Raw genomic sequence first — 23,399 nt, 5'->3', positions numbered from 1 at the left:
ACGAATGGTTAATAATTATAGGCTAACAATTCGGGTTTGGCTAATCATTGTAGATCAGCCATCTGGATGCTTGGAGCCAAAAATGATCTTATTAAGGCAGGAGTGTGCAGCACTGAATTATCAACTAATGCTAACAAGCTTAACTAGATACCGACATCTTGTAACTAACACGTAAATAAATCACTAGACTTTTACTCACCAAAACTGCGGCACAGTTAGTACAATTAAAAACACAGGAGACTAGGTTAGAAGGTCCAGCTCAGTTACTTCACTTAGCAGAGGCGACACCTAGCATACAGCTACACCTGTCAGTTAAAGTGACCACGCCCCAAATTTGCACATATTTAAACCCTATTATTTAAATAGGTGAATTGTTTTTACTTACGTCAATGTTAAAATCCTACTTAAGTAGCTTAATAGTACATAGATTCTACTAAATATATTTAAAGTACCTGCAGTAACTCATTCATATATTGTAAGTTAAAGACCCTACAATAATATAGAGAAAAGCCCAACAATCAGAGGACCCCTCTGAGGATGTGGTAATAGTGGGAAGGAAAAACTCCCCTTTAACAGGAAGAAACCTCAGGCAGGACCAGGCTCAATGAGGGGCGAGCTATCTGAGGAAATTGGTTGGGGGTGTACTTTGACATACAGAGGAGCCTGGTATAGAACCACTGATCTTCTAATTAGTAGCCCACTCTACTTCCTGTGCCACAGTTGACCAGTGAGTACAAAGTGCAATCACTGCATCCAAAATATAGTGGAGGAAAAGCAGGAGGAGGAAAAATGTAAATACATCAATGATGTACACTGAATCCAAATAAAGTATAGTTATATTCCTATTGGTGCCATTCATACTCTAACCTGATAATCTTAAAACAGCCTGCAGCACTAACAGTGCTATAGACCACGTTTTAATTTGTCTTTTATACTTTTTTATGCTAAATTGTTTCTTTCAAACTGTACATTAGTATTTTTGAGCAGAATATCATTATATCAAATAAAACTCTGAATAACCAAAAACAGAAACTCAGTTGCTCCATTTTATTTTCTTCTCAATGACAAGAATCACACCAAAAATACAAAAAACACTTTTTTTTTAATTTTCAGTATGAAGTGCTTCAAAACACACACACACACTGGGAACTGTTTTGACAAAAGCTCTTAAAAAATGTCTATGATGGAGAAGAAGCAGGGTTTCTCTGCAGGACAGTGTACCTCTGATCACCTGTGAAATATTACGTGTCATTTCATGTCAAACGACGTGACTTAAACACATGAAACAAACAGGAAGCCTCCGCCCTTGGGCTGCACTACTCACCTCTACTGTATCAACACCAGCTGGGAAACAGAAAGGCCCTTTTCTACTACAGCCTACCACCAGCTACTATACATTTGTGACACTCTTCAATTAAAACAGTGATTTCTTTATTTCTTTTTTCCTTTTTTTGCTGCATCAAGAGGGCATCTTCTTGGCTGCTGCAAAAAGTCTGTGGTAATGTGGGAGCGGGTACGCTCCAGGTCAGGAGCCTCTCACAGTCACATCAGGCCTGTGATGCTAGCCTCTCAATGATTCTCCTGTAGTCCTCCACAACATCCTGATAACTCTTCTCCAGCTCCTCGTGCTGTGTCTGAGTGTCCATCTGACTCATGTGGGACACCAGCTCCTCTGGCCGTAGGCACTTCCTCATCTTCGCCAGCTCCCTCTGATTCTTCTGCACAAAATAAATGACACAAATCATTGGCTGAGGCCGCATCCATACAAATTCTTCTGATTTCAAATTTAGGATCAAAAGCCCTCCTGTGTCTTCAGCATGTGTTGAATAAACACCTGAAGAAGGCTCTCTTGTCTTTTCAGCATAGTAGTTGCATTTTTTTGTCTTGCTTTTGATTATTTAAGACAAACTCTGTATAGAGGAAGAGTTCAAAGCTGCTGTCTGGCATAGAGAAGAAAGACTGCAGCCAGAAAGTAATCAGTTTAAAATGTTTACTTAGCATAATTTTTCTTTTCATTGGTTTATGAAAAGATTTGAGGGTTTTTTAACCCTCTGATACCAAAAAAGACTTAAACTTCAATGCATCGGAGTCTTTTTATATGAAAAACTGATTAAATATCAGAAAAATAATCTCCATTAAAGTCTTTGTATATGCTACTCTCTCATCTTTGGAGCCATCTCTTTATTCGGTCTTTATTGTGTAACACATTCTTTTATCAATGGCTTTAACATCATGGTTTTGACTGCATGGCTCGTTATTGGAAAGTTAGAGAATGAGTTACTCTCTAATAAAGGGTTCTTAGTGTACAGTAATCCATCAAACAGTGTCTGAAATCCTCCTCATGACAGAAGACGACGGCAGAAGTTTACAGTCGTTAAATAGCTCAAAAAATGTGAACAATGGAGATCCATCCATCCATTTTCTGATGATTATGTAGGTCCGAGTTGTGGGGGCTTTACCAACTTCTGTCCTGCATCTACCCAGGGGCTGCCTACAGGTAAAATACACCTGAACCATCTCACCTAAAACAGGTCCTGTTTCTAGGTGAGATGGTTGTGCTGTAGGTTTACCTGATTGATACAAAACCCGTGAAGCATAGACTAGAGTCCTTACTCCAGGGGTCTGGGATCTGGTCCATATTTTTGTCTCTACTCTCTGAACTGTCCTGTCTAACAAAGGAAAACAATGTCCAAAAGAAAATTATAAAAAAAAAACAAAAAAACATCTTAAATGCTAAGTAGCTTTTTAAGTTTAAAGATCTCTGTTACACATACTATACAACACAGAAATATACTTTAGGTTATTTTATACCTCTAGAGAATTAATAACCAATAATTATCATTTATGTGTCTTGACACCTGAAACAGAAGTGAAATTGATCGCTGCTATTTCTGGACATGGGTGGTTAGATTAGATAATGAACATGCGACAGACACGTTGCAAACGCAGCCTCAAACATAATAAATCAGACCACACACACAATGCCTTCACCATCTCCAAACTCCAATTTAACATTTTATTTTATTTCTTTATTTATTGGTAAATGGACTGGTTCTTATATAGTGCTTTTCTACTTCACTTTATACAACATGTGTCATTCACATGTTCAGCTTAATACAAGCACTTTTTTCTATGTCTAAGTGCTTTCTAGCTAACATTTATACACAGTCTGATGAAGGCATCAGGAGGAATTCTCTTCCCCTTTGGCACAAAGACTAGAGCAGCAACATCCAACCTTCTAATAAGAAGATGACCTGCTCTCAGTCACCCTTGGGCAAAGGGTACACAGTGTTTGGGGATCTGTGTTATGAGCATACCTGTTAAAAGCTACAGTATTTGTTTATCACACCGTAACGTCGTGTTCAAAAATCTTATTGTGTATTTTCTCTTACATTGTGCAGTCTAATCGGCTACGTGAAAAGCCTGCACACACGTGCATGCACACACAGTCGCTGGGGAATTGGCGGTAAGAGCAGAAATGCATAATCTCCCTTCACGTTCACAGAGCAGCTCTGCCATTCAGCTAACTACATGCAAAATTTCCTCAGGGAAGGAAAATCTGGCTCTGCATCTGGCCACCAGATCCTTCGTTGCCACTCTCCCAAGGAATTCCTCCTTCCCACTTCGCCGCATAGGTCTTTTCCATGTCACATTCTGCCTTTTTTGAGACATGCGGTTGCCCTGATGACAGCAAAGTCTCTAATGGATAGTATGCAAAGTCTCAGCGAGCAGCTCGGACATAAAATATCACAAGCCAAACAGGATGCAGGGAGTTATTCTGGTGCATAGGCACAGCATTTCCCACTGACAAGAATCAAGACGCAGAATAACGGACATTTTCGATACTCTGTTCGCTCAGCCTCTCAAAAAAAAAAAAAAAAAAAAAAAAAAAAAAACCCATCAAGAAACCATTTGATAAGAATCAAATGAAAAGGAGTGAATTCTGAATAGTAGCAGCTTTCTGACAAAGTGCTTTAAACACACTTTCATGAAAATTATTTCCCTCAAAGAAATGCAAATCCCGACTAATGACATGTGCCTGAATAGAAAAAAGCTCCAGCGGCAGCAAAACCACAGACGCCTGGTGCGCCCTATTGTGGCTGTAACAATGCGGCACTAGTATTCTATCAATTTTCACAGGACTGAAGATCAATTTTTCTGCTGTTTTAAAAGGTAACATAATAAACAGTGACAATACGGGGCTGTAAGCTGATCAAGTGTGTGCAGTACACGGGCCACTTTTCTTCCTACACTGAATAGCTATAATGTTATGCTAACAAAAGGTGGAAGACTGCACACTGGATTCCTGTTTGACAGCAGCAGAGACAAGTTGACATTCAGATTTATTCGAATGCACCAAGGAATCACTTTGAATGTCACTTTGCAGGCACTTTTTTGGACCCGCTCCACACTGACATGTAAAGTACACCACGGCGAAGCTGTGAAAATTAAAACCTCACCCTGTAGGGTCCGAACAGCCTCTTCTTCACCTCTAAGCGGTACTCTCTCGCTTTGTCTTCATCGCTCATGTCTGTCGCTCTGAGGCGTAGGATTTCATAAACTCGCCTGGCATGTTTCTGCAGACAATAAAAAACAAGATAATTATTTTCATTTAATTACTTTCAAAATAAATCATTACGCCTCAACAGGAGTCAAACACACTTCCCAGCTGAATGGCTACAGGAAGTCCTAAGCAGTTACGGGCATGTTGTAAAAGAAAAAAAACAGAAACAAAAAACAAAACTATGATATGCAGCAGCATCAAAGAACAGAGAACTGAGTAGCATTTAGAGCAAAGGAACAAAATGAGTTGCTACTATGCCATATACTATACTAGTATAGGCAGTATTTATGAGTATGCAGTGACAAGATCAGCATATGTATTTTTGGGAGGTCCTTTCTCAAGGCTCTAAGTAAATAAATAAAGCATGCAAACTGATTTGCTAACATCTGCAACCGTGCCAATATTTAACAGCGGAAAAGAAAAAAAGCATATCTCAGTTTTTGCGTTTGATACTGAAATGAACTGCCTGCATCTGTGTTTGGAAATTAGGGCAAATTCTGTAAATCACCCATAAAACTAACCAAACCTGTGAGCACTATTCAATATAGTGAATATTTATCTGATACTGGACTGTGGTGCAGCCGCTTTTAAGCTCCTCCCTCTTTTTAACGCAACTGTCTTCTGATTTGCTTCCACTGGCAAATAGGAGGTTTGTGCATGTGTCTGAGGCTGCTGTGTTCCCACACAGATCTGAGAGTACAGAAAACCCCCAGAAACTGAGCATTTAGTGCAGTCTGAAGTGATGACTTATACACATGCTGACACATTATTTTCATATTTTTCCCATCCATTACTGTAACAGTGCATATATGGCAGGAAACAGAGAATAGCAGGCCTAAGGCACTAAACTCTGTGCTTTCAGACTTTTCCACACACCTCTGGTAACAACAAATAAAAACTTTTTTGATCTCTGCTCTAAAAAAAAAGTAATAAACATAACAAAGGTCATCAAACCTTTTCTTCCTCACTAATAAAACTCAGTTTTGCAAACTTATCACAGCTGCACCCTCATACGGCACCTTGTTAATTTTCAGCTTGTCTTGCGCCTCTTTGATCATGTCAGCTGAGAAGCCGAGGTGCAGCTTGTCTGCAGCGAAGGATGGCAGGCCCTGACAAAGCTTCACCAGCACGTAGTCTCTCAGCTTCACATAGTTCTCAGAGGGGTCTTCAGCTGTGAACAGACAAAACCACAATAAGACTCAAATGAGCTGATGGTGTTAATCTCAGGATTTTTCAACACCCCTGACACAGATGGCCTGGTTCAATCCCAGTGTGTTAAGATAGAGGAGGAGTGAAAGAAACAACAATATACTTCACACCTTGGAACTTTTCAAAGTAGAAATATGGCAAAAAATACTCCTCAAAGCCAGATGAACTGTTAGCAGGAACCCTTCTTCCTATTCACTGCTAAACTTTAAAGTTCTGTCTTGAATAGGTTTTCATTCTGAAAAGAAAAGGCTGGGATGCCTCTTTAGTATTCACCCTCCATCTCCATGCAAAGCATCTATTTCGATCCAACTAGTTTCAATAGAGCACATTCTGGTATACGAGCCAGCCCTCCAAATTAACTCACCGTCTGGATCCACCAACTGCAGAGAAAAATCGTTTAAACTGTTCGTGGGTGACGCCTGGATCTTAGATTAAATGTTTATCCCACCTTCTTCAACATAGTAATTGCTTTTTAAAGGGAGGGGAAATAAATAAATAAAAATAAGTAAGATGCTCACCTGTGATGTCTTGCACTTTGGGCAAGCTGCAATAAAATCTGTGTACTGCCTCCAGAAGCTGAGCTCCGTGACCTTCTCCTTGGAACGGAGGTAGGATCAGCATTTGGCTGTTTAGTTAAAGGTCAGACACAGACACAAATATAAATGCCAAAAAAAAGGAAAAGAAAAAAGAAAACAAGAAGAAAACAGGTTTCTTCAGAATTTGTCGTTTTTCTCAGCAGGAGCAGATTCGCTTTGATTGAAAGCAGAAAATAATACACGGATCCATCAATGCAACAAATCAAATCAAATCAAAAGCTTATCTATAAAGTTGTTTTCAGATACAAATCACCCTGGTTTGGTACTGAAACAAAATCTGGTTGAATAGTTGGCTATATAAGCCAGTAATTTGGGCTCTTTGGGAAGAGGATAAAGAAATGTATAATTTTCCACTCCTTTCTCGTACAAAAGAATGGGAAGGCACGTGCTGCCCCGGCAATTACCTTACACGTGGTCGGGTTTTGTCTGGGTATACGTAGTAATTATAAACTGTCATGTAGCCAACAGTTGCGTAGAGAGTCTCCCCATCTTTATTGTACTTTTCAAATCTGCAGATAAAACACAAAGGAAAACAGGTCAATTACAGGCACACTCCCATGCAGTGTCCATTTTAGCCTCTCTGTTCCCGTGCCCACCCCTGACCCCCCTGACATCAGCACGTTGGAGCAGCCAGCGCCCCGATTGGTACACCTGCTGCAACCTGAATACATTATGCACTTAATTGGAGTACTGCAACTTAGAGGAAGAGAAGAGGTTGGAGGACGGACTGAGCTCCTCAAACTCACTTCAGCCCATTTTCCCCATTGTAACCATTAATAGGTGCCAGGGTAAAGAAAACACTGGCAGAGGCTCTTTTTACTGTTAAGACATTGTTCAGTATTTCAAAAGACAACAGTATTCAATTCAGCTCTTGCCCCTGAAAAATCTGAAAAGGCCTTCTGGCACAAAGGAAGCTCTTGCCTGATCAACAATTCTCCTACCGGGGGGAAATATAATCAAACTGGCATGGTAATTGGTCACAAGCGCCTCAAAGGGGGGCTTTGTTTTTCAATGACACAATAAAGGCTGCGGGGTAGAGCTCTGTGTGCGTGCGTGCATGCGTGTGTGTGCGGGGGGTTGATGTCAATTAAGGAGGGCACTCACACAAGAAAGAAGTCCCAACGATCGTCGTCTGCGTCAATGAAACTGGCAGTCTCTATGAACCACATGAGGAAGGTCTGCAAGCGCTCGTGGTACTCCCGGAATCCCGGGCAGGTAACGTCAGCCTGTGGGGGCGAATGCAGCAAAAATAAGAGGGTTTAAATCTCATCTGTATCGCTGTGATGCAAAACTAGCCGCCAGATGAAAAAGCAAGCTGATTTTAAAACCTAAAAGGCTTTGCGGGTTTGCTTTGATGATTTTTTTGGTCCCCCACCTTGTGAATCTGGTACGTGAGTTCTCCTGCCTCCTCGCTGTGGACCGTGTACGTGTGAAGCAGGGTGCCAAAGGGCTTGAAATTGGCCTCCTTCTCCAGCAGTGAGATGAAGTCATCGGTGTTGCAGGTGAACCCAGCAGGAATGATTTCCCGAATTTTCCCCTCGACGTCATCAGCCTGGAGAAAAAAACCCCCAAAACAATAAAACACAAGGTGAACCCATTTAGCGATTCAACACCCAGATAATCTCGCCTATCTCTGCATCTTTCCCGTATTTATACATACATATATATATTGGCGCTAAACCAGAGTGGTGTCGTTTATGTAGCTGAAGAAGTTGACTTCTACAAACACGTCAAGGGTTTAGAGTTTTATCCTAGGGGACTTTTCCGAGTGGTAATTTTTGGCGCTGAAAAAGAGTGCAAAATATCCTGCAAACTCCAACCGGGAGCATACGTGTTTGGCGCCAATGAAAAGAAAACCATTAGGCAATTAAAACTGTCAGCTGAGCAGAGACCACAGCAGCACCCTCCTCCCTCCTGCCCCTCCACGATGAAAAGCCCACTTAAATCAGTACATTTACTACTTATGTTAAACCATGAATATGTGATGAAGTTGCCACAATAAACGCATTTCTGCTTCTCACTGGGAAATAAAATCTTATGAATTGATCTCAACTTAACAAACCTTTGGGCATCCATAATAGAGGCCTCTCCTCTAATCCTGCCAAGTGAACCCAATCAAATGAATTTGCCCCTGCGTTTTCAAAGAGCCTCCGAGACAAAGAGGTCCTACCCTTGGACTTTTTACTCAGTGCAACGTGTGGTTAGTTCAGCTGTAATGTTTGCATTGTATCCATTTCCACAAGGATTGACATGAGAACACTTTGCTAAGCAGCCCTTTCACACCATTTACATGTGTGATGGGCATTATTTCAGCACAGAGACCCTTGCTGCTCAGCATTGAAAACTGGGAAATGAAGAAGGTCTGAGCAAAATGCACTACAAAAGGCTAATACAACATACTGCTAATTCCCCCCTTTCAGACATCAGCTAATATCTAACTGGAAGTAATGCACCTGCAGCTGAATGCCTCTTAGCCATTGTAATTGTTCGGCCACATTTCTAGGGAACAAGGACCACACTTAAAAGGCCATGGACAAACAAGTCTCTTTGTCCCGGCCACTCTCTTACATACTAGACACTAAATTGCACAGCCTTCCAGAATAGATGCTTTAGTTCGACATGAATATAACTTAATAATGTTCTTTTAGAACATTTTGTTAATGTCTTTGATTTCTAACAAGAAGCACAAAGGGAGCACAAACCACCTAATTTGTTGTGTCGGCATTATTCCATCTCTTTAATCCAATCCTAAGGCCGTGCCACGCTGAACATTTGCAGTCATTTTTCTGTTTACAGTCAAAGCGTTACACATTAACGTGGATTATGAGGCTAATATAAAACTATTAGAGGTATTCAGCAATTTCCTCCAGTTACCAGCCCGCGTGGAATAAAGATCTGGCACTACATTTGTTTTTCTTCTGGGAAAAGTCCAGCAGTATGGGGGGTTGGACTGATTTAAAGGGGAGAAAGGTGAGTTTTGATCAGAGTCTTGTATCAGCGTGGCAGCTGCATCAACTCCATCTCTGCCTCCCCTCGTTTCTCACCAGCTGCACCGCACCCCGACCGTCCACACGCACTCAGAGACAAACACTCTTCAGATGCAGCCTGAACTCTGCTGCTCCCCTCGCACTCTGCCTCTACACCAGCTGCACTCAAACCCTTAACAAGGTGAACACTCAGGGGTCAACACCAAGTAGAGGCACACACACTGCCATCACATTTCACGTCTGAATATTGGCTTTAAAAAAACAGGTAATGGCCGTCTTTTACCTTTAAAAACAGTAAATTGGTTGCCTTTTTGGGGGGGTAGGGGATTTACCTGAGATGAAAGAAATCATGTCTGTATATTCCATATGAGGTTATTTATAATTTCACCGCATGCACAGACACACCAAACTAAGTTATACCAGCACTTCCACTAGTTGAAGGCCACATTGTCCAGTAGCGAAGCCCCCCTGCTGCTTGCAGACAAGACAGATGTCCCCCAGTTGAATCATTTGACCTCAGTAGGGGCCCTTGCTAATTCTGGTATTCATTTTGCATGTTTGACAGCGTGAGGAAATATTCAAAGCTGCCAGTGGCCTTTTGTGAAGTCTCAGAGGAAGAAGAGAACCCAGGACAAGCATTTCGCTTTACTGTCCGCTTTTGTCCAAATACTGGCCGTTCATATGTAAATAACTCTGACTGGCAATTAAAAAAAAGGAAAAAAAAGAAAAAGAAATGGCAGGAAACTTTACATACTAAGCAGACGAGCGTTAAAATGAACTATAAAGTCATCAGCAGCCGTCGTTAGATAAAACAAGCATCTCCTTTTTTGATACGTTTACACACATTCGGCCTCAAGGAGCTCAACTGTCAATAACTCGAGCAATAATTCACTCCTACAAATACGTGTACGATACAGCCAACCGGGTCACATTACTCCCCCTGCTGATTCCATTACAGAAAGCTCTAAAAATCAATGCCTCGTGTTGGACCCCCGCTTATACAACCATTCTCTTCAGAGGGAGGAGTGGGATTAGCGCAGACACACAGGGGACCGTGGTGTGACGAGATTTAGTCTAACAAAACAGGAGATCTCTAACTGGAATAATGTCACACTCTCCCCCCCGGGAGAGGCTCCGAGGTGCCTCCGTTAGAGCGCCTTAGGTTTATCTGCTCGCCTTAAAGTGTAATCGATCGCACAATTAGGGAGGAAACGCCTCAGGGAAGCTGCCTCGTGTTGGTCTATGAAAATTACAGCCTGATTTGTTAAAAAGTTCAGATTAATAAGGACATCTTTTGTGCCATAACTTGATATGTTGAGCTCCTTTTTGATATGTTTTGACAAATAAAATAAAATCCTGTTCCATTTACGCTTTTCCCGTCACCTGCTGTTAGTTCAAAACACACAAATTATACGTGACACGGGGTATCGAATCTAACATTCGCAAAACTACTGTCAAAAATACAATACATGTCTGCCCCCCTTCTCAGATTAACAGAAATGCATCGTAGGCGCTTCAGATCTTTTACACAGTTTTCTACTGTTTACCAAAGTGGATTCAGAGTGGAGCTGAGTTGACTTGTTTGTTTACAGAGGAAATTTAAGACTCTTTTAAGACAGCTTTAAATTTAAGACCACATGTGTGATGGAAGCAGGCATCACAAATTAAACTATACTCTAAGTACAGTAAGGTGAAATCAAAGTTAACTTCGAGACAAAGTTTCAGTTTCAGCTATTTGTTTTTGCTATTTCAAAAAACGATAAACTGGTATGAATAAACTGCGAATGTGTATCCTTTCCATAAATTGAACTGAAAGAATCAGTTTGAATTTGATGACGTTATCAAGTTTGGTTCAAATAAAAATACAGCTGTTGTTCGACACGATGTCCCTGTATTTCCGTGTGTCACACACACCTTCGCCCCAGAGTGCGGTTTACTTGGTACACATTTCCAAAAATTGTTTTTAACCACAAAGAGTAATCTCTGTTCTCAAATCACTCGTCACTAAACTTGAATTTTTTTCCATTTCTATGAACTAAAGGGCAGGCCGGCTAGCAACGCCTTCCTCTTTATCATCATCAGAGTTTCCATCAGTGGACTGCAAGCCTAGCTGGTCATAAAGTGACCCAGTGAAAGCCTAACGCACAGAGGCTTTTTATATTTCTTTTCACATTTTTTTGCATATGAGCTACAACTATTAAGTTAACTAATGCATCTTATCAGGTAACTGTTACTGTTATCCATTTACGCAGCCTGAAAGGACAGATCAAACTGTAAGCAGTTTTGTACCACACCCACCCAACATGCTAAAGCGTGATTACCGCGTTAGCGTGTTCACATCCACCCAAACGAACCGGACCGATTCAAACGGTATACAGGGTTAATTTTAACAGCAAACTTTGATTTACTAAAACTAAAACTTTGTTTTAGTCAAAATGTATTCACCTAAGCTGTTCTACTTTTAGTCTCGATTTAGTTGACTGTAAGATTATAGCAGACTAAATCAACAACAATTGAGCCACATGGTTTACGAAGATTCTTATTGTAGGTGACATCAAATGCAAAACATATCCATATGTCTACTCTTTTCCTCTTCCATGAGAAACAGGGAGCATGGGAGTTAGCAGTACCCACCCTGTTTGTGTAGGGAAATCAAATGTGCACGTCTAACCTTACTGCACAAGATTACTTTTACTCAAAGTGTTTTTATTGAGCGATTGTGGATACAGTTTACAAAAAGGAAAAAGAAGGATGATTGGGTCATTGATACTAACAAGACCTTTCCTTACAAATTACACAGAAGTTAGCTGCAACATCACTGAGCTTCACATTCCCATTAACACAGACATACATCGGACCTCTATGGAATAAGCAAATCTGTTAGTCAGCAGGAACATCCTTAAATTGAAGGTTAGAGAAGTTTGACAGAAAAAGACCCCAGCTTTTATCATATGTGCCCTTTTCGTTCTGGATGGAGCAGTGGATCTTTTCAAGACTGAGACACAATATAAGATAAGCAAGCCACTGAACATGGGTGGGCGGGGCAGTTGGCCTTCCACCTCATCAAAATGGCACACCTGGCCAGGAGGGAACCAAAGGACAGCACCCGACGTTGTGCCCTGGCAATATGCTTATCATCCTCACCCACTGTACCAAAGAGAGCAAGTAGGGGGTTGAGAGCCAGTTTCAGGCCAGTAGCCTTGTTCAGGGTGCAGAAAACCACCTCCAAAAAATTTGCCAAGGTAGGACAGGTCCAAAACATGTGGGTAAGATTGGCAAGATTACTTCTGATTGGATCAATTCCAAACTTGTCCCGCCTTTCCACACAACTCAATTACTTGTGATTGATCTTGTCTCTCCTGAACAGTTCCATCTTGTTTTTAATTCAGTGACAAACTTGTGTGTGTGTGTGTGTGTGTGTGTGTGTGTGTGTGTGTGTGTGTGTGTGTGTGTGTGTGTGTGTGTGTGTGTGTGTGTGTGCATATGAGAGAGAGACAGGGATTTATCACCTCTGTACTAGACTTTCATTAGCTCAGTCGGCTTGTTTGTACACTTGAGCTGGATTAAGCTGAACATAGCGTTTGGTACACTGGACAGCCCCCCCAAAACAAATTAGCCAAAAACAGCTCTGGCTAATTGTTACTAGATGTTGTCACATATTTGTTTACTGGACTCCATTTACACAGTTGTACCAGACAAGCATATTCTTACACAGACACAGGGTAACATGAGTTTCTCATTGATTATCTACCACTTGATGAATGAAATTCAAACTTTTAGCAGCTGTCTACTTCCTAAGAAAAACAACATGGTATTTAGCATGTAGAAACTTTGTAACAAAAAATTAAAAATTAATAAATAAATAAAAAGGACTGTGTTGATGCAGGCGTCATGACTCAACACTTACACAATAAATGACTAAGTGAAAAATCCACCCTCGGGCTAGACAGTGTTTTACATAATAAGCCTTATTAAAAGCACAATAGAGCAGTTTTTGGAAAGAAAAACACTACTTTTCAGCAGGAGGCAAAGTTTTGTCATCTTTTCTTGATATTCAAGTGTTATTTTTATGTTTATGTTTATATTGGCGGCCTCTGATAGTGATAAATAGTAAGCAGAACACGGGTATCTATCGTCTATTGTCCCCATGATAACAGAACAAAGAGGTTGATGCAAGTATGATAAAAGAAGAGAATAAAGATATGACTTACCTCCACACAGTCGAATGTCTCTGTGACTTTTGAGGTATATTTCACTTTGAAGAGGGTACTCAGGTTCCCCGCGGCGTAGAAGAGCTGGATCTGAAGACCTTTGTAGCCAAAAGCGACCTCACTGCACAGAAAATGACTGAAATTACTAAAAATCCAAACAAGATTACAAAAAGTCGGGCAGTGATTTGTAAAAAGCACTGCTTTGTGTGATGTTCAGAGGGACAATAATGAACATCTGATTATTCCCATTACATAAAAACAAATATACACCTGGAGTTTATAATAAATGCTTATCACAGGTCACTTATTTCGCTGTGCTGCATTGTTTCTTTCATCGTTATATCACTGGCAGTTTATGACAAAATAGATTCATCATTATGCAACTGTGATTAAGGTTTACTAGCAATTACGCTTGCCGAAATAATTAATGCCCCAATTACAGAGTTCCCTTTGAGCTGATTGCAGCAAGTGCAAAAATAACCAATCCTAGTTTTGACTAATTTGGAAATGCAATTTAGAAACGTTAATGACGTGCTACTGTAAGTCTATGCGCCGACACAGGTGTCACTGCCAATAATGCAGTGTTGCTCCGGTTCAGTGCCTCTTTTGTGCATCACATTACAGTAATTTCGCAGCTCTACAATAACATGCAAGACCAATTATCATTTATGTTCGCACATTATGTTCCTTTCTGTGAATCCGACACTGGAAACGTCACTGTGTGCTGTCCATCAGGAAGGATCACGTAAAAGGATCACGTATATTATTCCTAAAACTTTCTGTCAGTGACGCAACAGCAAAGTTTTCTGCTAGTGATTAATAAAATCAGTAAACTGACTAAAACTAGGGGTGGGGTGGGGGGTGTTACCTTAAAATGCAACTAAAAGTCTTTTATCAAACCACTGGTGTGGGCAGTTTGAATGTGGAGTAACTCATGCACTCCAGGGCCACTTATCAGACCGAAACACACTTCGTATAACCTGACAGGGGCAAAGAAAAACCTGGACACCCTTCACATAATGCAAGGCTCAGGACCTTTACTATTAAAACTGTATGGAGACACATTTGAGTCTTATAATGAAGATGACACAGGCTTTAAAATAAATTAGCCTATCAACATTACTAATAGGTGTAAATGATTCAAATCTTTAGCTATGTGACGACTCTGCAGTGGGCCATTTATGATTAATTGGTACTTCAATTTTGCATTGTCATAACATTTAACATCACTAATAGCATACTTTGTTGCATTTCTGAAATGACTGAACTATTTAATCATTCTTATTATCAACAAAGGAGAACCATTGTGACGTGGATATATATATCTACAGGCTGACTTTGAATTGGCATGTCCATAAAAATACGCAGGGCCCTCTGAGTCCTGCTGTGTTTTTGCAAATTAATCATCATAAAAGTAGCCCACTTTGATATTGATTAATACATATAGCATGTAAGACTGGATGTCTGGTAAAGTTTACTGCCACTTTTATGGCTCAGTCTTTTTAAAGTATATATGGAAAGAGGTATATTTTAGTGCAGCTTGTGAAGTCTGATGCTCCGAAACTTATCACCATCTGTGAAATGCCTTAGTCCAATAACATCTCCTGACCTGCTGTAAAACTAGCAGCAGTAGTGAAGTTGTAGATCAGATCCATTTCTTCTGCAACAAAAGAAATGGATCTCACACAACCATGAACAAGCAGATGGATGGATCCAGTTCTTAACACTGGTTTTGCTCTGCTGTACTTTTGAAACTGTTCCCTTCCCTGAACTTTTGGATGTAGACAGTCATGATGTAGACACTGATCCTAATGTTTAGCAGGGTTATAAACTTGCAACTTTGTTATCTGATGTTTTGCTGCCTCTCTGCGACAATGTCCTGGATTCAGACCCACTACTGGTTGAGGCCTGTCTGTGTGGATTTTGTGTATTCTCCCTCTGCTTGCACGGGTTTCCTCAGGCACACCAGCTTCTTCCATAAACGCTGGGTTAACTAGCAAATAAAAAAATGCCCATTGGTGTGAATACAAGCTTTAATTGTTTTCTGTCTCTATGCCGTGTGATTGACTGGTGGCTTGTCCCAGATGAACAATGTCTCTCAACTACCATGAGCTGTGATTTGCTTCAGGCCACCCCCGTGTTTGCTTCCAGTCAGACTGAGAGACAAGCGTGCGATATGATTCTTGTAAAAATATTTACTTTGAAAAGTGGTTAAAAGGCAAAGTTATTATGACTTCTAGAACCACAACAGCAAAGTGTGTCAGTTTTAAATAAACTGGGATAAAGTTTTAGTAGATCTAATCTCGCCGCAGCTTGCAGAGCTTTGAACAAATCAATTCTAGGGAGGCAGCCAGTTTACACTGCTCAAAAAATATTATGGGAACACTTAATCACAGTATAACACAAACTCTGTTAAACTTCAGGAAGACTGATCTGTCCAGTTATGAAGCAGAAATGATTGTGAACCCATTTCAGCTAAATCAGTGCAAGCTGAAGGGACTGGAGAGGCAACAAGAAGACAAGCCCCCAAAAAGGGGAATGGTTTTCCAGGTGGTGGCCACAAAACCGGGACTCTTTTCTAAGCCAACCTGTGCAATGCTGTAATGCTAATGCTGCAATGCTGTGCAGCATTAGCAAGAGAACACCAGAAATGGCTGAGTATATGTAGCACAGTATCTGAATTTTGGACTCCCTAAAAACTGGTATCATCATCAGCTTCAGAACTCCAGCATCATGCTTATTATATATTTAAAAATTTGATGATGAACTGATTTCTTGCAGACTCGGAGTCGGAGATCAACCAGCCACCATTCAGCTCAAACAGCAGTAAACAGTTACAAGCCATTATATCACCAATAACTTCAGTGAAAGAATTACTTGTTCAAAAGATGGTGAAGGTGAGTTTAATTTGGGTGCTGTTATTAAATAAACTTGTTGGCCTAAAATCATCCATAATTTCCTCCTCATATTGCTGCATTTGTAAGATTAATCTCCAAATTCATGCCACTTGTAATTATTGCTTAAATCACAAAATGTAAACAGACAGTAACCACTACCAGTCAGTTCATGTTTTGGCTGTTTACTGCATCTTAATTAAAGATTCATGAATATGTTTTCTTAAGGAGGCCAATTACTGTTAATGTTTTCAATACATCTTTATAAAGTCAATGCAGGAACCCAAAAGGAACGTTAGACTTTATAGCCAAAGAAAGACAAGCTAAGGGAAATGTCTAGTGAAAAACAAAATTTATAGTCACACTGCTACAAGAATTGAACCCTGTAGTTTTATTTTACTAAACTGTAAACTAACATAACACCTGAGTGATAAGAGAGCCTGAGAGCTGGATTTGAACAGACTTAGTAACTACCATTAGGATGTCTGTCTCTTGCAGCTCCAGTGTGCAACTTTAAATATTTGTATGCATCTATAGTGAAGCATCATTTTTGCCATATCCGTCTAATATTGTTTTTATGCATAGAAAAAACTGCATTTTTTAAACATGATAACATTATGTTTGTATCATTATAAATACTCACTCGTCTCCAAAGACTTGGTGGCTGTACTCGGGGTGGAATGTGGTGCTATCGTCGTCAACATCCTCTGGAAAGCGAACTGAGCGAAGAGGAAAAAAACATGTTCAATTAAAGTGTGAAATTAGGAAAAAGTACCACAAAATGTTGGAACTGTATACACGCATTTATTCATTAACACAACATGGGAAATGAAGAAAAAACAAAACCTACCCAGCTTCAAGGATATAGCTTCGTTGGTGTCACACTTGTACTCAGCCAGTTTCTTTTCCATGGTGTTTACATCTGGGGCAACGCAGGGGAAACAAAGTATGTTAACAATTGTTCCATTTCACCCTGAGAATAGAGTCTGAATCCATTTTGATCATTAAATTAACATTTAATGCTTTTTTCAAAAAGGTTAGGAAACCAAATGTTTTTTTGTGTTTTTTTACTGCCGCACTGAAGAGTTGATTGATTGGTTTCTGGCTGTAGTATTTTATTTCTATCCCACAGTTGACTCAAGCCATAAGTGCCTCTGGTATGAAAACATATTTATACTCATGCAGCACTGGCTATTACTACTACTACAAATACAAGAAAATGATGATATATGTTATAGTTATTTTTGGGGTATTTTTCCCGAAAGCCACATCAAAGAATAAGGCAAAATTTTAACACACATAGCCTCAGATGTTATATTGTCAGATGAAGAAACTCTTCTTTCGGCTGCTCCTTTTAGGTGTTACTACAGCAGATCATCTGACTCCACCTCATCACATCACGTCTGTCACACAAATCCACTGCATTTCCTCCTTCAATACATCCATGAATATACTTCCTCTTTATCTCCTTGTCTGGCAGCTCCATCTTCAACATCCTTTGTCCAATGTATCTACTATCCCGCCTCTACACATGTCCAAACCATCTCAGCCTTGCCTCTCCAACCTCCTCCTGCCACAATCACCCCAAACACTCATCTCCACCTCTCTTATACAATCTCTTCCTTCACGGAGTTGATCGCAAGTATTTAAACATCCACCTTCATGACCTCCACTCCTTCCAATTCATCTAACTCTCATTCACGTACACACACGTATTCTGATTTGCTTCCACTGACTTTCATTCCTCTTTTCTCCACAGCATACCTCCAGCCTCTCCTCCACCTGCTCCCTACTCTCACTACGGATCATAATGTCATCTGCAAACATCATAGTCAGCAGGGACTTCTGCCTGACCTAATTTCTCAACCTGTGGGTCACTACTGCAAACAGAGTTTGCTCAGAGTTTATCAAGAGAGAAATAAAAAGTGACAGGTTTTAGCTCCTCGCCACTTTCGATAAGGGCCACTGATGTGTAATAATGTAGTAAATTTAAATTTCATTCATTACTTTTTTGCAGTTACAATAATGTCTAGTCGGCAGAATGAGGCTGAGCATTAGAGAGCCACTGCTCCAGTTTATGACTGATGATGTGAACAACCTCACCTGCCACCAAGAACCCTATTGTTGCAAACATCAACAGCTCTTTTAAACTCTGCCTCAAGCCCGACTTATACCTAACTGAACTATAGCTGTGCCACCCATGGACAAACAGAGATTTACCACGATGTAAAACTATAGATCCTGTGCTCTGACCGGATGAGCTACTAGTGTGGTCCTATAAAATAAGCATGCCAGCCTCTTAGTTCAAAATATGTGTCAAGATGTGTTACATAAAGGCACGCAAACAGAGTATAAACACCTGGTCAGCTACTCTACGTTACATAGAACGGTCTAAACTAACATATGCGTACCATCCCTCCACTCAAAGCCTATATTCAACCTGAAATCAAAGCCTTATAGTAGCACACAAGCATGCAAACATCATCAGCTTGATAACGGGCTGCTAACGTTAGCAAACAGGCCAGCTGCTGCCTCCGAAATCTAACGTTATGTTTACGAAGACATCGCGAGCTGGTTTACAACTCCAGCAAGCTTAAAGCGGCACTAAAGTCCACCTGACAGTGAACAGCATTAAAACAAAGACAAGGAAACCCAACCTTAAAACGCTTAGCGACCTTACCCGCCATTTCTGCACACTGTGTTGTACGTAGCAGTGTTGTCCCAAAAGACCCGCGGAATTAGGAGGACTTCCGGGTCCGCGTGTTTCCGTGACAACAGGATGTGGATTTTTTTTTTTTTTTTTTTTTAGTAAAGTGTAAAAGGAATTAAAGCATTTAAAGTTTTTCTTTCACAAAACATCAACAATGTATTATAAGTTATTACAAGATTTAAAACAGAATATCTAAAAACAGGATTAAACTAAAAGTTAAAAAAAAGTGAAGATTACATCGTTACACGCCAAATAAAAAACAAAACACTGAACTTAGTTACATTCCGAATGTAACTTTCTTTTCATCGTTTCATCAAAGTGATTATCTGTTTTTTCTTTTTTTCTTAATGGAACACTTTTCTGTTTTTTAGCTATTAACATGCTACACAGTATTGTAATTTCTCATAGCCCTTTTTTTCATAAACACTTGATGAACTTGATCAGCAAGTGTGTCCATCCCTATAAAAATAGAACTTGTTGCATTTTGCTGGACTGGAGCATTCATGTGTGTGTTAACTCACTTCCCAGGAGTGGACATTCTATTAAATTCACCCCAATTTCAGACTTTGCAATGCTCAGGAAAACTGCAGAAAACCCAAGAGTTCCATCTCAGACTGTACAGGCCCCAGTTAGTATGTAAAATGTTAAACATAAGATATTTGGCCATAATGCACAGCACCACATTTGGCTAAAACTAAACATACATGATATACACATATTTACCTTTACCAGAATATTAATGCTTATGTAGCTGTTTCTACAAGCTATTGTATAATGGGGGTATTCTTTTCTTTTTAACATGATTGTACCTTAGAAAAATGCAGGAGAAATACAAATGATAAGTAGTTATGTCACATATCTTTAAAATTTAGCAAATGATGATAATGAATGAAGGTAGCCTAACTTTATTATCACTAACTCCAATTATTTAAGTATGATATTAAAGCTGCATTACTCTAAGAGGCAAAGATATGATGATAATATTATTAAAATGACAAGAATGAGGTTTAATAACCAGACAGTTTTGACTTTGACCTATACAATTTCCCACTCAGATCAGTCACAAATCTTAATACTGAAATTTAACTGGTTCAGATGTGTTATGTGATGACATATAAACAGAATTAGATGTTGATATTTCAACATCTAAATATCTATCTAAATGTATTATGACAAAGAAAAAAAACAAAAGAAAGTATCGTTAAAATAGAGTTACATTTGTTATGTGAAATAAGAGTAAAATAATATATAAAGGCCATATTTTAATCTGCCCTTTTCATTATATTGTATTGGCTTGATGCAGTGGACTTAAACACCCAGTTAAAGGCATTTTTTACTGAGTCAAGGCAGTAATTTGTTGTGTTTAACTTAAATGTGTATTTTCACATTTTCTTTCTTCTTCAAAAAATAAAAAAAAATCCAGTAAAATGAAAGCCTGAGGGGAAATCATCCCACACCACATGCACAGCTGATTACTGTCATACAAATGTGGGACAAACAGCACATTTTGGATAAAAGTCCGACATATTTGGACGGTGAAGTTGGTGAGAATAAAGAAAGTGGTTAGGTTAGACTACTGTGATATCTCAATAAAATAAACAGAAATTTACACTCTAGGGGATAGTGCAATTCTGAACATCCCTCTGAGCCCAGGTAATGTTGCGCTATCATCCCAGCCTAAGCTATTCTGTCCTCCAGGTGCACCAATGAATGACCTACCCAGTCATGTTTAAGCCACTGTAATTTTACCTCTACCACACTATCAGCACTAGATTATCCTTTTCCTGAACAATACTATACCTTTTACAATCCTTAGGTAACAAATTGTGTCTGCATGGAGGCAATACATGCTGCTTGATCTCTGAACCTCAAACTACAGTCGTTTGGACTTTTTTCCCCCCTTTTTTTGGAGAAGTCCTCGCTGTGGAGGAAGGGAGGAAATATAACATTGCAGTATTAAAAAGGTGTTGTGCAGGAATTCCTCTTGTAGACATTTACTGTATTCAATAGTTTGCATTTGAATTGGCTGCATTAGTGGCGTGGCAGTGGTTAGCAAAAGTAGCTCAGATAATAAACTGATATGGCCATGCTGTAAGGTTACTAGTTTGAATCCAGCGATTTATTGACATGTTATAACTATTACTAAGCACAAAATAATAGGAACACTGACTAAACTATGTTAACTTATATCAGATAATACTCAGAGTGCGACCTACACTCGTCAGTAGTTTTCCTCTGTTCTAACACTGCTCTTCAGTTTCTGGATGGTCTGGACTTGCCTGGGCTTCACCTGCAGGTGGGTCTCCTGTGCCTGCTGTATCAGACTCATCATCTAACTGAATTTAAGGACCAGCTCCAGCATTCCGTCTCTGCCAAATTGTTGTTTATTGCAGAGCAGTAATCAGGCTCCTTCGTGGTTTTAGTGCTCCCCTGAGTTTACACAGTGCTTACATCCTTACTGTCTTGTTTCCCAGTCGTTCTTGTACAACTTAAGAGCACACTCCCTCCGAGATACACTTACCTGTTTCCACAAAACTGGTCTATTTCATCTGGAAGATTCTGTCCAAACACTCACCTCTCTGACTCACCTGCGTGTTCGCCCTCCAGTGGTGCTGAACTCCCACAGAAACCTGACCAGTGGCTCCCCCCTTGTGTTCTCCTTGCTGCTTCCAAGTAAGAATACTGATCTGCACTGTTAAGCAATCAATGACTCACAGTTTGGCCTGGACTAATTCTCTCTCCAGTCCCACCAATCCCCTCCACGTTTCTCTTGTCACTCCTAATTAAATGCAAATAAAACCGTAGAACTATAAACTGTCAAGTCTCAGGTTCTGCTTCAGGGACTGCAAACTGGTGTTGCCTTTCAAGGCCATGACACTTGGATAAAATAATGCATCAGTAACTGAAGGGAAATGTTGCATTCAAATGCATTTCCCTGTTGCACACGGAAATCCACCAGTCCTTTATGTGAAAAAAAACCCCTTTTTCAAAACTAAATAAACCTTATCATAGAGGGCTTCTTGTATATGTATAGGTTCTCAGTCAACCTGCTCATGGTAGTCTCTGGTCCTTTCAAGCACTCAAGACTATGAAAGACTATCTGTGCTGTTGCTATGTCAGTAGCACCAGGAGTGACAAATTATCATTAGGAAATGGATAAATACATTCAAATTAAAAAGATCAGTTAAAGTAGTATCAATGGAAGACCACAGAGATGGTTTATGGATGTAGTGAAGGAGGACATGTAGAGGGTTGGTGTGATAGATGATCAGATTACCTGTTGTGGTGACCCCCTAAAAGAAGCAGCCAGCAGAAGAATTATAACAACACCACAACAAAGATAAAGACACACAATTACCGCTAAAGACTGCACTTCACTAAAAATTCACTGTTACACTGAGTAACATTATAGAAAAACAAAACCTAGTCAACCTATAAACCAGTGAGGAACCACCTTTCTGAACCCCCATTGTTGTCTGAGTCCAAAGCAGGACCTCAAACCCAACTACTAGCTACCAGCTCTCTTATCTCTGAGGGAGCTGGAGGAGGCAGCCTAACCAGAGCTGCTAAAATTATTCATGTTACAGTGAAACATGTTTGCCAGATGTTTTACCCTGAGAGTCCCAATGAACTAGACTATACGCAACTGCTGGCCGACCATCGATGACAGTTCAGGATGTATTAAATGTTGTTGGAACTGAAGAAGAACCAAGAATAAGTGAAATGTGGTTTCATTAGTTTCTGCTGGTGACTTTTGATGTGGTTCCACCAACATCTCCTCACCCCCAGGCAGATGGCTGCCCATCCCTGAGCCTTGTTCTGCCAGATGTTTCTTCCTGTTAAAAGGGTGTTTTTCCTTCCCACTGTCATCTAATTCAAGTTCACAGGCAATCATGTCATTGTTGGAGTTTTCGCTCTAATACGACAGGGTCTTTATTTTACAGCGTAAAATGCCTTGAGTATGGCTTGTTCGGAAGGGTTGGTGGGTTTTCCCCAAAAATAACATCCCAGCACAGCTTAGGTTTGGAAAGCTGCATCTGAAAAACTTCTGGTAAAATGTCTTTTGGACAGACAAGATCAAAGTCAAGATGTTAATAATGCAGAGCACCATATTTATCACAAACCAAACATAGCCTATTGACACCTCGTACTGTCAAGCACAATAGAGGAGTGATGATTTGGGCTTATTTTGCTGCCAGAGGACCTATAGAGCAGTCACTGAGACCAC

General features: G+C 40.0%; 1 protein-coding gene across 1 annotated transcript; it reads right to left on the bottom strand.

Annotated features, from left to right (window-relative positions):
• Positions 1–1,032: 1,032 nt before the first annotated feature.
• hat1 (histone acetyltransferase 1) lies at positions 1,033–19,247 on the bottom strand. The gene is made up of 11 exons (XM_031743287.2): positions 19,142–19,247; positions 17,312–17,383; positions 17,105–17,180; positions 13,568–13,688; positions 7,745–7,921; positions 7,474–7,595; positions 6,774–6,878; positions 6,292–6,398; positions 5,584–5,735; positions 4,461–4,577; positions 1,033–1,718 (listed from the first exon to the last, which is right to left on the bottom strand). Exons 1-11 carry the CDS (start codon positions 19,146–19,148, stop codon positions 1,548–1,550), a joined length of 1,227 nt encoding a protein of 408 aa, XP_031599147.1. The 5' UTR covers positions 19,149–19,247; the 3' UTR covers positions 1,033–1,547.
• Positions 19,248–23,399: the final 4,152 nt, after the last annotated feature.

This window comes from Oreochromis aureus, linkage group 16 (assembly GCF_013358895.1).
Source record: "Oreochromis aureus strain Israel breed Guangdong linkage group 16, ZZ_aureus, whole genome shotgun sequence".
NCBI classification, from domain to species: domain Eukaryota; kingdom Metazoa; phylum Chordata; class Actinopteri; order Cichliformes; family Cichlidae; genus Oreochromis; species Oreochromis aureus.
The sequence above is the reverse complement of the archived record's forward strand: the minus strand, read 5'-3'. Positions and strand labels throughout refer to the sequence as shown.